The sequence below is a fragment of the Arachis hypogaea genome, chromosome 3 (assembly GCF_003086295.3).
Source record: "Arachis hypogaea cultivar Tifrunner chromosome 3, arahy.Tifrunner.gnm2.J5K5, whole genome shotgun sequence".
Taxonomy (NCBI): Eukaryota; Viridiplantae; Streptophyta; class Magnoliopsida; order Fabales; family Fabaceae; genus Arachis; species Arachis hypogaea.
This window is the reverse complement of record NC_092038.1, coordinates 10,282,794-10,298,051: the sequence shown is the minus strand read 5'-3', so window position 1 is coordinate 10,298,051 and position 15,258 is coordinate 10,282,794. Positions and strand designations below refer to the sequence as shown.

Here is a 15,258-nt window from a genome sequence, read left to right as displayed (position 1 = left end):
GCAATATACAATTTTATTAAGGTACTAACTATTTTAATCAACAATAAACTACTTAATTAATGAATAAATGTTAAAAAATAAACAAAAAAATAAATAAATATTAACTGGTTATTTAGTATTTACCGAAAAAAAAATAATTTTATGGTCAAGACCAAGAAGTAATTAGTAAAAAAGAAGAGAACAGAAGAAAATAGATTGAATACCCATTTCAAACTCTTGATAATTTCTTTGAAGGAGTATGAGATTTTTAAAAAAAAAAAATACCTATTTCAGCCTCTGATAATTAACTTCGTGAAACCAAGTTGGGTTGGTCTAGTGGTTAGCTCACTAGTCCGCTTAAGCAAGTGTCGGGGGTTCGAATCCCGCCTTGTGCATGCAGCAACCCATTGGCCAGCGGCAAACCCTTAAATGGAGCTCAGTACCGCGACGGATTAGTCCTTGACCTGCCGGGTTGGGGGATACCGTGGGAAACCAAAAAAAAAAAAAAAAAACTTCGTGAGATTGATTAGTCCCTTTGTCAATCATCTCTCCATAACATACTTATCTGACTCGTTAATTACTAATATATTCTTTATTTAATTTTTATAAATAAAAATAATTTAAAAATTACTAATACTTTTTAGTTGTACATAGTAAATTTAGTCCATTATTTATAAAAGGTAACCAAAAAAAAATAATAATTATTTCTAATGACCACGAGCTTTCAATTAAAAAGAATTTATCAATTTTAGTTTATTTTTAATAGATAAATCAACATTTTAATATGCTATATAAGCTTATTTTATTAATATACAGAGAAAATATTGACAAAAAAACTAAGAGGAAGTATAGGGAGCCAATGGAATATTTGTACAATGTGTACAATGGAAGTTTAGAGGGTGGCAGCGGGGCGGGTAGGAGCGTGTTTTTGCTCTACCCAACCCGCCCCGCCCTACAACAACCCATATAGAACCCGCTCCACTTATACTAGCGGGTAGTAAAACGTTAAACCCTAACCCGCCCCTGCGGGTACTCGCCCCACCCCTATAATTATTAAAATCCAATAAATTAAATTAAATTTCAAAATTTATATAACCATCATTACATACATAACATAAATTAAAGTAAAAATTTAAATATGATACAATATTATTAATCATTTACTAATTATTTTACATATATTATACATATTATATATTAAAATTATATAATATTATATATATAGCGGTGCGAGTAGGGGCGGGTATTACCTAAACCCGGCCCCGCCCCGCCCCGCCCTTCTCAAGAACCCGCTCCGCTAAAAACGCGTCCCGGTGCGGGGCGGGTAATTACTTGCCCTGAGCGGGTAGGGGCGGAGTGGGTACCTGCAGATTCGGGAGGTATTGTCATCCCTAATTAGAGATATAACCATTAGTGTTACCTTTTTCCATCAGTTTAAACTTTTGGGATGAGTGGTATTATGACATGGTATCAGAGCTCTAGATCCGAAAGGTCAAAAGTTTGATCTTCGGTGAACCCCAAAATAAGCTTAAGCTTTTGGGATGAGTGGTTTTATGACATGAGATCCCTAGTACCCGGATGGTTATTCTGGATAATATGGGTCATGTTCATTTTGTAACTCATATAACCCATTGTACACATTGTACAAATATTCCATTAGCTCCCTAGTAGGCATAGTTGTAAAAATTGAACCGGACCGGCCGGTTCGACCGGTAAAACGAACTCTAGTCCAGTTCGATTTACTCTTTGAACCGTTTAAGGAAGAAAACCGGGATGAATCGGATCAAACCAATCGAAACCGATGAGAACCAGTGCAAATCGGTCTAATCGAACCGGCCTGCTTGAAAATTTTTTAAAAATGTCTCCACCAGGTCTCAAACCAAGAACCTTGTTGCAAAAGCAACCTCCACTTGCCACTCAACCATTACGCTTCTAAATATTATATTTGACAAATATTAATTATATAGTATACATAAATATCTAATTTAATTTAATTTTTGTTTTTTCTATTTTTCAAATTAATTATATTTTAATTATATACCATTATTAATATAAATATAAATTTCACTAAAAATTTATTAATTTACTTGATCTATTTTATTGCTAGTATTGTGATTAAGATTATTTGTTTTGATATTAGTGTTAAAATCTACTGATATTATAGTTAGATGATAGACTTTGTGAATTAATTATTTTTTTATTGTGTCAAATTAAGATACTATTGTAGTATTACTGATAAATTTTATGGTTTTTTTTATATTAGTTATTTTTAAAAGTTGAGACTTGATTCTTCATAAAATGTCAGTGAAGATATATATTTCAAATTTTAATTTTTAAGTTTTTAACTATTTTATATTTTATATTTACGTGAGACTGATTTTATCGATTCAACTAATAATTTATCGGTTGAACTAATAAACTAATAAATCAATAACTTGACCGGTTCAATCACTGGTTCGGTTCTAACAACTATACTAGCAGGACTCAAAAACTAATTAATCTCAAAAAAATAAAATTTAAGGATAAAAAAGAATATCTTTTTTTTTATCAAGAGCCTCACTATTTCTTGAGTGGGTACCGGATTTTTTTTTCGAAAATAAGGTTGGTTGGTTGGCACTTGGCGGGGAATTTGAATAAAAGAAGTTAAGGATATGACGTGAATCTTACGTGTCTCCCAAACCATCGAGCTGTCTGAACATAATAGACGACAAATAAATACCATAAACCATTATTACTTATCATTAGATAGAAAATTACCTTACAATGTTGCCTAATCCAATCATTGCAGTGTCAAAAAATTGAATGAATGAAGAAGAAGAAGAGGAAGAGGAAGAGGAAGTGAAGGTAACATTACAAAATCAAAAATCAAAAGATCTAAAAAAAATAGAGAAAGAAAGCAGAGGCAGGGAGGGGATCGAATCAACCTCGAACACACAAAATACAGTTACCGATTTTTAATTCTCTCTCTCATTCATTCTCTCTCTTTCTCTCTTTCTCTCTCTCCCTCTCTCTCTCTCTTCTCTTCGTTGCGAAACTGAATTGAATGCTGATAGGATCAATCATCAATAAGGTAGAAAGAGAGAAGAAGAAGAGGAGGAAGAAGAAAGAAGAAGAAGAAGAAGAAGAAGAAGAATGAGCGTGATTTCTCGGAACATATGGCCCGTATGCGGCAGCTTGTGTTGTTTCTGTCCTGCGTTGAGGGAGCGTTCAAGGCATCCAATCAAGCGTTACAAGAAGCTCCTTGCTGATATCTTCCCTAAAAACCAGGTTTTTCTATTTTTCTGTTAAATTTTCATTTCATTTCATTCTCTGTTTAAAAATTTATTGGATCTGCAAGACAAAGCCAAGTAGAGAATAGGTGTTAGCTAGCGTCACGGTTTCGAGCCTGTGAGGGGAAAATGTTATGTTTCCCTTCCCTCGCTCTTGATATTTTGAGGCTATGTCAGGGGTCAGATGAGGGATTAGTTCGGCTCATTCGGATAACTGCCTATGATTGTTAGCAATATGAGAGAGTAAATGAATGAATGAATGTGTGTATTGTATGTTTCTTGGTTGTGATTGTGGCAGGACGAGGAACCCAATGATCGAATGATTAGCAAGTTATGTGAATACGCCGCCAAAAATCCCCTTCGCGTTCCTAAGGTATCTATCTATCTATCTTTCTTTCTTTCCGTGTGTCTGTGTATTTTGATTTTGTATATTTGGAGATCACATTTTGCACAATGTTTTACCATGCATTCTCGGATAAACAATCACTGCTTCTCAGTTGAAAGATTTTAGTTTAGGGGCAAAGGCTTTTGAATGTTGTTATTTGCCATGTGCACAGCTACTACGTGAAGTGCTATAGCATCTTTCACACCTTTAAAAATTTAAAGTCTATTTCTTTTCTTATAAATATTGAATTAACCTTCTGCGATCTTTGCTTATTTCAGATAACGAGCTATCTTGAGCAAAGGTGTTATAGGGAGTTGAGAAATGAGAACTACCACGCTGTCAAAGTTGTCATTTGTATCTACAGGAAGTTGTTGGTTTCTTGTCGGGACCAAATGTGAGTACTTTCATCATATTGAATTCACCTTCCCCCCCCCCCCCCCCCCCCTCCATTTGAAATAATCAGGTTATTTGAGGCAAACAGGATTTTGAGTTTCTCATGACATATACTTTCACCGTCAACATCAATATGTTTTTTTCACCTTGTCAGTAAACTAGTTAAATAAATATACATTCAGATTTAACCAAGCAGTACTCTATCACCAATATCCTGATGTCTAATGTATCACAGAAAAGACACTATGCAGAAATTGTTGCTTGTTTTGGAGACTATAGTCTCCTTGAATTTGCACCAATTTGACCAAATAGCCTCTAAGGAAGCAATATTAGCTGATTTTCTATTTCTTATGCACAAAAGCATCTGTATGATTTGTGAGAATACTATTGTGGCAGGCCTTTGTTTGCAAGTAGCTTGCTTAGTATTATACAAATTCTTCTTGATCAAACACGGCATGATGAAGTGCAGATTTTAGGCTGCCACACCTTGTTTGACTTTGTGAACAATCAGGTGGGGTTTTTTGGTAGGTTATCTATTTAGGAATTTGTTGCAAGTTTATTTTTATTTTTGTACTTAAATTATGTATAATATAGCAATTTGTTCCTGTGGAGTTTGAAGCATGTAGAGGTATTCTCTTATGATACAGACGGATGGTACTTATATGTTCAATCTAGATGGCTTCATTTCAAAACTTTGCCGTCTAGCTCAAGAAATGGGAGAAGATGCAAAAATACAAAATTTGCGTGCTGCTGGAATTCAAGTCCTTTCATCAATGGTAATATTAGCCATATGCGATCTACTATTTGAAAAGATTCTTTAAACTTTCTTCTCTTCTTGCCCGCCCAATTGGCCAACTAGAGTGGTCCTTCTTCCCATATTCCTAGCTTATTTAAGCCATATTTTTGTTAGCAAACTGGATGCTTGCAACAGCAGCTTGATCATTATTTATTTCTTTTACAGGTTTGGTTCATGGGAGAATTCTCTCATATTTCAGTTGAATTTGACAATGTGAGTTAGTAGTCCATTTTAAATGTTTTTTTGAGATTGCATTTCTCTCTTTTTTTTCTTTTTTTTTTCCTTGGAAAACTAAATCGGTGACTGTCTTCACTGTGATTTCTAGTTCTACTCAAATTGGTGCTGTTTCTTTAAATATGTAACTAATGATTATTTTCTGTCATGATCAATTCTGATAGCGTTGGAATCTACACGCACAAAATATGTTTGTTGATACCCTTTTATGTTTATCATGCCTTTAACAGCTTTATGCAACTCTTGTTAACTCAGGTTGTTTCAGTTGTTTTGGAAAATTACGGTGAAGTCCAGAAAGATGCTCAACGGAATGCAGCCAGGCTCTATTCTTGGAAAATGATAGTGAATGAAAAAGGAGAACTTCAAGTGTCAAAGTAATCGTCCTTGTCATTGTGATAGCTTCCATTGTATGTTACTGATCTATCATAGTTGCTGTTAACTTCTTTTTTTCATATCCATAGGGAGGATGCAGCAAACCCTGGATTCTGGTCACGAGTTTGCATACAGAATATGGCAAAGTTAGCCAAGGAGGGTACAACTGTTCGACGAGTTTTGGAATCCTTGTTCCGCTATTTTGATAATTCAAATCTCTGGTCTCCTGATCATGGTCTTGCTCTTTCTGTCTTGCTTGACATGCAGTCGATAATTGAAAATTCTGGTATTTATCTTCTTGAGTGCTCTAAGATATGGTACATTTTATACCAGTTTTTATTATCTGATCATCTTAAAATTGAGTTCATTGTAATTTACAGGACAGAATACACATTTGTTGCTGTCCATTTTAGTCAAACACCTTGATCACAAGAATGTTTTAAAGAATCCTAATATGCAACTTGACATTGTTGGCGTTATTAGTTGTGTTGCTCAGCATACAAGATCTCAACAATCTGTTGCCATTATTGGTGCATTGAGTGATATGATGAGGCATCTACGGAAAAGCATACACTGCTCCCTTGACGATTCAAGTCTGGGGGCTGAAGTGATACAATGGAACCAAAAATACCGACAAGAAGTAGATGAATGCCTTGTACAGTTAACAACTAAGGTGATAAAAAATTCCACATTATTAAAGATATTATTTATTAGTGTAATGAACAAGATAAACATATGATCTCTATGATCTAACTCTCTTGTGTGGCTGTAATGTTAAACAGATTGCAGATGCAGGTCCTGTTCTCGACACAATGGCTGTGATGCTGGAAAATATGTCTAGTATTACAGTTATGTCCAGGACCTTGATTTCTGCAGTTTATAGAACTGCTCAAATAGTCGCGTCAATACCGAATTTGACATATCAGAACAAGGCAAGATTTATTAAATTGATTGATTGGTTATGATTGTAATTTTCCTTGCTTCTATCTGACTTTTTCATTTTTCCATCTTTCCTTCCTGCAAATTTGTTACTCTATTATATAGGCATTCCCCGAGGCTCTATTTCATCAGTTACTCTTGTCGATGGTCCATCTGGACCAAGAAACCAGGGTGGGTGCACACCGCATATTTTCTGTTGTTCTTGTGCCATCATCCGTTTGTCCACAACCTCAACATTCAGCGGATATTCAAAGGGTGCTTTCAAGAAACACGTCTGTCTTTTCTTCTTCAGCTGCACTCTTTGAAAAGTTGGAGAGGAAGCCAGCTACCATTCAAGAAGAAAGTCATTCAGATGGAAACACTGGTGATAACTCTATTTTTAACAGATTGAAGTCAACTTATAGTCGGACAGCTAGTAGAAGATCTTCTTCTATTGAATCTCTGGAGAGAAAGAATTCAAAGGGTAGTAGTTCTATAATAAATAGATTAAAGTCTAGCCGATCAGGTAGTGTAAGAAGGACTCAGCCCGAAGAAAATAATACTACAGATAGTTCCAATAAACAACTGGTATATAATTGCACAGTTTGCTCTTGTTTACTTATTTACAATTCACTGTAATAATAACAAGAACATAATTTTTCAATCAACACCACCAAATTCTGCCTGTCTTCTGATGAGTAATGTGTTACAGGCATTACCCCTTAGGTTGAGTAGTCATCAGATTACTCTTATGCTATCATCTATCTGGGCTCAGTCCGTCTACCCCATGAACACGCCTGAAAATTTTGAAGCAATTGCTCACACCTTCAGCCTTGTCTTGCTTGTTGCTCAGAGTAAGGTAATGGAAGTGCATGCATTTGACGATTATAGTTAGATTAGATGCAGATTGTTCATTCAATTTGCCTTTTTAACTGTAAGATATAAAATGTCAGCATTTTTGTCTGGAAATACAAATAATCTCTTAAAAAAAAATCATTCTTTGAAAGTTCATAGTCTCTATTACATTAAAAAGTTAGTGTAGGCTTTTTATCTTATGCTCATATCTTGTGAGTTTGGCTCTTGCAGAATTCCTCTTATGAGGCCTTAACTGAAAGCTTTCAGTTGGCAATTTCCTTGAGGAGCATTTCCCTCAATGATAAAGGTAGAGCCTTCGTTCCCACATTTGTTTGGACATCACATGATTATTTTTCTTGTTTTCTCAAAATTTTCCCTCATTTGTCATTTTTTCATAGTTAATAAGTTAAATTAAGGCACTGTTAGTAACTAAAAGCATAATATTTAGTACTTACTGCTCCGACAAAATATGAAGCTTTGGTAAAATATTTCAGGGACTAAGTTTTCATCAAAAGTTCAGTATTTCACTGACTAAAAGAGAAGTTTCTTTATATAATGATGATTATATAGTGCATGATCTAACTTTTCTCTTGATTTGACAATGTAACTATATTAGCGTTATGGATGGTAGAGTATAGTAGATAGTGATTTCTTTTATAAATTTATTGGATGAATGCCTTTAAATTTGATCGGGATTCATATGCAATTTCATGCATAGCATCTCACTTATTTTAAATAATTGAACTAGAAAAACTATGCATCAAGCACTCATTAATTTTGTGATTTTAATTAAAAACTAGCAGTCAATATTGTGTAGCAAAATTATCATGTGGTAATTTATGTACAATGCTTCACATAAAAATATGGCAGGTTGGATTTTCAGCGATGCACAAAATGGAACAAAATTAATTGGATCCCTTCGTTCATACTCAACCAAACAAAAGTCGTGATAACATACTTTGTTCATAGCATAGTCTTATTCTCATATTAGATGATTGTTATTTAATGCTTATTTTCCTTATATTACTTCGGAGAAAATTTGTTGTGAATCATTGTTAAAAGTGCCTAGTTCTAAAGCTTTGTTATATTTTCCAGTCAAACTTCAACCATCACGGCGCAGATCTCTCTTTACACTGGCAACATCCATGATTGTTTTCACTTCCAAGGCCTACAATATTGGTTCTCTCATTTCTATTGCTAAAATGCCACTGACAGATAAGACAGTATGTACTTCTAATTTTATGGAATTTTCTTTTGTGCATTTAAGTTATTTTACTTTTCTATAACTTCCCCATTTTCTCTTTTAGCTTGATAATATGATGATTGTTTACTCAATTGAATAGGCTTCTATCTATTTTGTACTGGTATGTGAAGTGATAAAATTATAATCCGTGTATCTTCTGAATTGTCTTTTATGGTTTTCTTCAGTGTGATCCATTCCTGCAACTGTTAAACGACAGCAAGTTACAAGTTGTTCTTGATACAGCTAGACATTCAAGTAGAGTTTATGGATCGAAAGAGGATGATGCAGCTGCTTTGAAGTCACTTTCAGCTATAAAATTGACAGAAAGCCAGTCTAAAGAATCATTTGCTACCATGATAGTACAGGGTCTAGGAATTCCAATAGATGTAAAAATTCTATACCATGCAATGTTGCACTATTTATCAGGACTTTAGTAATACCCTTGAGTTCCTTGTGAAACAGGAATCATCCACCTTAAAAGAAGAGCTACTTCGTGAATTTTCGCCTGATGATGCTTGTCCACTAGGAGCCCAATTATCTACTGAGACAACAGAAATCTATCAGGCCGGGTTGAAAGATGATAAACATTCCGATATGGTAACCTGAACTGCTATGCTGTTTTCTTCTTTTTTCTTTTTCCAGTTATTTCCTTTTATCTGAACCTTCGTCGTTCGAACATGAAAAAAATGCAGGTTGATATTCCATTATTTACTATGGATGACGACATTCCATCTAACGGAATGGAAATCCAAGTTCATCCTAATGCACAGCAGCCTTTAGGAAATACAAACCTTTTGAGTGTTGATGACATTTTGGGTTCAGTAAGTGCTTCTGTTCATTTATAAGCACACATCACACGCTTGACTTTTCAATTTTCCTCTACATTTTATTTCTGAAAACCAATGAACTCCTGATATTATCATTCATTTGCAGGTTTTGGACACAACCAATCATGTAGGGAGAATTTCTACATCAACGGCTCCTGACATGAGTTACAAAGAAATGGCTCTCCATTGTGAGAACCTCCTCATGGGAAAGCAGGAGAAGTTGAATGTTTTCATGGCTTCCAATACATTGCAATCATCATTTAGGTTTGCTCCTCCTATGTACAACCATGAGAACTGGGACAAGGACACGTCTGCAAATTCCAATCTTCAAATGACTTCTATGGTACTTTTCTGAGACATTTACATCTATGGTTTATTGGCAAATTAAGTCTGCACTTTTTTTTAAAAGAGGGCTTAATCATTAATTTATATATTAATCATTGGTCGATTTGATCAAGTTTAAAAACATGAACTTGTTTCCTGAAACCAAACAACTATATAATTTTTATGACAATTGAATTGCAGAGTGGAAATCCATTCTTGGATCCTCCAAACATGGGTCCTAATTCACTCAACACATTTCCTGACTCTGCTCCAAGGCATTGTGGAACTGCATACCAACATCAGCCTAACTTCTTTCAACTGCCAGCGGCACGCCCGTATGATAATTTCTTGAAGGCCGCCGGATGTTGATTCTCGGCAGATGCAGAAAAATAGAGCAGCTATGTCGACAATGAATTGGCAACAACATTTATCAATTATATTTATTCTTCTTCTGCTCTGATTTGCTTGGTGTATATCCTTTTATTTAGTTGCATCCTTGCATTCGGAGCTGTTTATAAATGTATAGATAAATCCCTTTATATGAGAGTGAGTTTGCATTCTTTTTCCTTTTGTTTATTGTCCACATCTGATTTCATTATGGGGACATGAGAATTTTGTAAAGGCAATTTCTTGTAGATGGAAATTCCAATCTGCTTATCAATCAGAAAGACATGAGAAGAGTTTTAATCTTATTCAGAATGTTCTACTTCTTCTTCCGCAAAAATATCATGGTATTAGTATCCTAACACACAACTGAGTCTTTGTAACAACTGAAATTCACCATGAGCATGAAGGATGATGATCATCTACGTTTGAGGTGCAGTTGGGAACCTGAATCGTACATTTCAGTCAAACTATGTATGTAAAAGATGTTTAACCATTCTCTTAAATAAGTTCATTGTTGTTATGCTTTTAAGAATTGTCTGTGTTTCAAATTCTCTTTTGGTAATAATTTTGCAAATGCAACTATGTTTACAAGTTAATACTTATAGGGGGAAAATAACTATAATATAATAATTATTTTAAATTATAAATTAGGACTATATTATATTATTAAAAATATAGTTAAAATTAATATTTGAACTCTAGATTATATATATATATATATATATATATATATATATATATATATATATATATATATATATATATATATATATATATATATCAAATATACGTACGATCAAAGGTAAACTAATTAAGTTTCTTTCCAATAATATTTGAACTTTGAAGTATAAATTAAAATTATTTCAAATATTAAATAAACTCCTAGTCATAGACTAATTTAGATTAAAAATACTATTTACAAACTAATTTAATGGTTAATTTAAACGTAATGCTACATTAAATATTTTTACAGTAATGCTCTACATCTAAGTAATTTTCCTAACTAAGTCTAACTATGTTATTTTCTCTCACACGTCGTGCCACCTTTTCTTTCACGCTTTTATAACAGACTTTTAATGTAAACTTCTTAACGTAAAGCTTCTTTCTTCGTTCTTCTTCAACGTAAAGCTTCTTCATTTTTCTTTGATTTCTCTTTAAATTTTCGTTTTCTTTTTCGTTTTCGTTGTGTTTCTCCTCTGATTTCTTCTCTTTCTCTTCAGATTTTGATCTGCATTTGAACAGCGTATTATTCTTCTGAATTGAATAGCGTATTATTCTTCTGTATCAAAACAATGAATGATTCAAGTTCAAATCAGCTGAGTGAGAGCAATTTGGATTATGTTTCTGAATCGAATAAAGTGGACGAGGTTTGGATCGATTTTCATTTTATCTAGTTTCATTCTTCAATAATTTTGAATTGAATGGAATGGAATGCAATTGAATAAAGTGATAATGAATATTTTCATTTTTCATTGCTAAAACCAGTGTCGCTTATGAACACATTTTTCGGTTCATTTGGTATTATACAATGGTTTTTTTATAATATTTTCAGTTCATTCTAGAATGCAAGAGTTTCTAAATTTGAATTTATATAATGGACACTTTTTAATTCATTTTTTATTACACAATGGTCTTGTTATGATAGTATTTCCGTTCATTCTTCAACAATTTTGAATTGAATAAAATAGAATGCAATTGAATAAAGTAATAATGAATAATTTTATTCTTCTTTGCTAAAATCAGTATTGTTTATGAATTTGAATTTGGATAAAATGTAGGAGTTTCTGAATTTATAGAATGCACATGTTTCGGTTCATTGGTTATTACACAATGGTCTTATTATGACAATATTTCGGTTCATTTTACAGTCCAGATATGTTGTCGATGAACAATTTGTCCCAAAGGTTTGGATGACTTTCAAGACACTCGAAGAAGCTGGAAAGTTCTACAAAGATTATTCCAAACTTGCTGATTTTTCTACGAAAATAAGGAACACCACTCAGAAAGGAGATTAAATTAAGAATCAATTAATTACATGCAGTAGAGAGGGGAAGTGAAAATTCAAGATATCTCCAACTCTAAAGACAAACTCCTCAGCAGGAATAAATTGTCCAGCTAAGATTTATAAACATATATTGAAGACTGTTGGTCTTGAGATCATTTCTAAAGTTGTTTTGAATTATTCACACCCTTGCTATCCAGATCGAGTAGAGATGCTTAAACAACACAGGGACCTAAGTATGTTTGTGCGTTGTACCATTGAAAATAATGCAAAAGCCAAAATCAGACCGAGCAAAACATATCAGTCAGTCATTTGTAGCAGCAGCAAGTGGTCATCGTGAACTAAGTTTTATTGAAATAGATGCGAGGAGTTACATTACAAGGAAACTGCGGAATGTTTACGAACAAGATAATGCCAAAGAATTTGACAAGTACTTATTAAGAATGAGAAAAAAAAGTTAAAATTTCTTTTTTGAACTTAACCTTGAAGTTGATCACTCTATCAAAAATACATTTTGGGCTGACACTAGAAGCAGAGCTGCGTACGAATTTTTTGGAGATGTTGTTTCATTTGATACCACTTACAACACATATAGGTATTCGGTTCACTGTGATATAGTATTCAGTTCATACGCATAACGAGTTTCGGTTCATAACTATTGGTGTCCATTTGCAAGTATAATATGATTTTTGGTTCTTTTGTGGGTGGGAACTACCACGGTCAGTCAACAATTTTCGAATGTGCTTTGATAAAAAATGAGGATATTCAATCATTCAAATGTTGACTTCGTTGCATAGGAGGAAAGGCACAAAAAGAAATTCTTACTAATCAATGCACATCAATGCAAAAGACTATTGAGACCTCTATGCCAACAATAATTCACCTGTGATGCATTTGGCATATCATGAAGAAGATCCCAAATAAATTAAATGGCTACAAGCGACATGAAAAAATCGAACAAGAGATGAGTCACGTTGTTTGGAACTCGTTTACGAAAGATGCATTTGACAAAAATTGGAATGATTTTCTCACAAAGTATGGTGTTAGAGGCAATAAGTGACTTTCAGATAACCGCAGTTTCATTCGAATTAATTGATGTTGTTATTTTTCCAGTTCGAACGGGTATAACTTTCGATTCATTTTCGTGTCTGATTTTTGCATTGTGTCATATTTTGCAGAGCTACACGAAGATCGTCATTTATGGATTCTAGTTTATCTCGATCACCACTTTTGGGTCGGGATGAGAAGCACACAAAGGAGCGAAAGCATGCATATTTTTTTAACAAATTTATCACACGAAATAGCTCATTGATTCAATTTGTGAAGTAATATGATAATTGTCTAGGAAGCAGAGAGCAAAGAGAGAGAGAATTTGATGGTGCAGATTTTTATACCGTGATAGATACTCAATAGATACTCAATTTCAGCACATGTATACTCACGAGAAGTTCAGGGAAGTTCAAGCATAATTTAAAGAAAAGGTGAATTGCATCACAAGATCAGCATATTTTATTCTAGGTTTTACGACATTTGAAGTTGTAGAGTATGTTTCTAACTCAACATTTAACAAGTTTGTTGTTACATACGACGCAATATCACGCGATGTAACGTGTCAGTGTTTGTTGTTTGAGTTAAGAGGTATACTGTACTGTCATTCTCTTAATGCTTTTAGCTTTGAGCGAGTAGATAAAGTGACACCGAAGTATATATTGGAAAGCCGGAGTAAAAACATAAAGAGGAGGCACATACATATCAAGAACAACCAAGACGAGCCTCTATTGGAGTCAAGAAGCAAAAGATTTGACAATTTGGTATTTCGCTCGCACAATGTTTGTGAATTTGAGTCAGAATCCGAAGAGTTGACTGAAATTTTGCACCAAACTTTTGATAATGTCATAGTTAAGATGTAAAAATATCAAGAAAAAATAAAAATAAATGTCTGTTATCTCACAAAATAATGTAATATTCTAATAATCACTATTATAACTCTGGATATAAAAATTGATAATTACGACTTCTGCAAGTTCCGTTAACTTAATTTTGGGTTGTTAATGGAATATAACTACGGAAGTAGAATGATTTTGAAAATATTGCTATCTTTAATGTCACAACAAAAAATGGAACCAATTAAGTTCTCTCTGACACAAGAGAGTTACAACATCTTATCGTAAGGGTTTGCTTAATCTTAGCAGAGGAAAACTTCAAACTCAGTTTTCATTATCGCATAATCACACAGTTCAGTCATTCGTATACAGAAACTTGTGGATTTCATCACCACTAACATGTTCGGTCATATTTTGTCATTCAAGTAAACTACATAGTTTCTCTCTCTTTCTCTCTTTCTCTCTTTCTCTCTCCAACCAGAGAATTGTTTTACTTCTGGTTCATATGTTCTATCAAAAGATATTTTATCTTCTCCAAAAACAAATTAAGTTATGAAAAATCTGGTTTTTGCAATGAATTAAAACTCTTAAAATTTTACAATAATAGGTACATGAGATTTATTGCTCCCCTGATATTTGATTGGATGATGGAACTTGAAGGTACTGACTGAGGATGAAAACAATGTCAAGGCTCTATTTAGGAGAGGCTAAGGCTAGGGCAGCACTTGGGCAAACAGATGCCGCCAAGGAAGATTTTCAAAAGACACGCAAGTATGCCCCTGAAGACAAATTGAGGTTTCTTGCTGAACACGACAAATTGTTTATCAAAAGCAGAAAGAACTATACAATGGGATCTTTAGACCAAGGCCAGAACCAAGACCTAGTAATAAGCGATGTGGTAACTTGCTGATTCTCATTTGGCAGTGGTTGCTTTCACTATTTTATGGCTTTGTTAATCTCTTCAAGCATAAAAGCCCCAAATCTGACTACTTGAATTGAAATGTTTTGATGACTTAACCATTTCTAAGTAAGGGCCACGCCTTTTGCTTCTGAGAATCACATTATCACGCCTTGCATTGATTCACATATTCATATTATCACTTTGCTGTTTTATCTAGAAGCTGCTCCACATGACTACATCAAGGCTTCCGGTCTCAAATATAATATATTTGCATTGTAACATAATCAAGGAATAAAACTAAGTTGTTAAGTATTACTAAAATATTAGAATAATAAATTGATCTCTAGAGCAATGTTATGCTGCCTGTAAATGTGACTTACATGCTACTTTATGTACAATCAGAAGCTACTATAATATTGTAGAATGTTAGTGATATTGATTCTTAGACAATTCTGCTACAAGAGAAAAATATTCTCAAAATTTGATCAAA

At 33.7% G+C, this 15,258-nt stretch overlaps 1 protein-coding gene and 1 long non-coding RNA gene across 2 annotated transcripts; both read left to right on the top strand.

Annotated features, from left to right (window-relative positions):
* Positions 1–2,747: 2,747 nt before the first annotated feature.
* Positions 2,748–10,287, top strand: LOC112789427 (protein SEMI-ROLLED LEAF 2). The gene is made up of 20 exons (XM_072226640.1): positions 2,748–2,823; positions 3,033–3,246; positions 3,547–3,621; positions 3,912–4,027; positions 4,423–4,537; positions 4,674–4,802; positions 4,988–5,035; positions 5,312–5,430; positions 5,518–5,714; positions 5,809–6,101; positions 6,211–6,360; positions 6,473–6,934; positions 7,059–7,205; positions 7,433–7,508; positions 8,297–8,424; positions 8,630–8,830; positions 8,907–9,041; positions 9,137–9,265; positions 9,378–9,614; positions 9,797–10,287. The coding sequence occupies exons 2-20, from the start codon at positions 3,112–3,114 to the stop codon at positions 9,962–9,964; spliced, it is 3,060 nt and encodes a 1,019-aa protein (XP_072082741.1). The 5' UTR covers positions 2,748–2,823; positions 3,033–3,111; the 3' UTR covers positions 9,965–10,287.
* Positions 10,288–14,113: 3,826 nt separating this feature from the next.
* Positions 14,114–15,258, top strand: LOC140181766 (uncharacterized). Its single transcript, XR_011876963.1, has 2 exons — positions 14,114–14,292; positions 14,528–15,258. It is a non-coding gene; the product is annotated as an uncharacterized lncRNA (long non-coding RNA).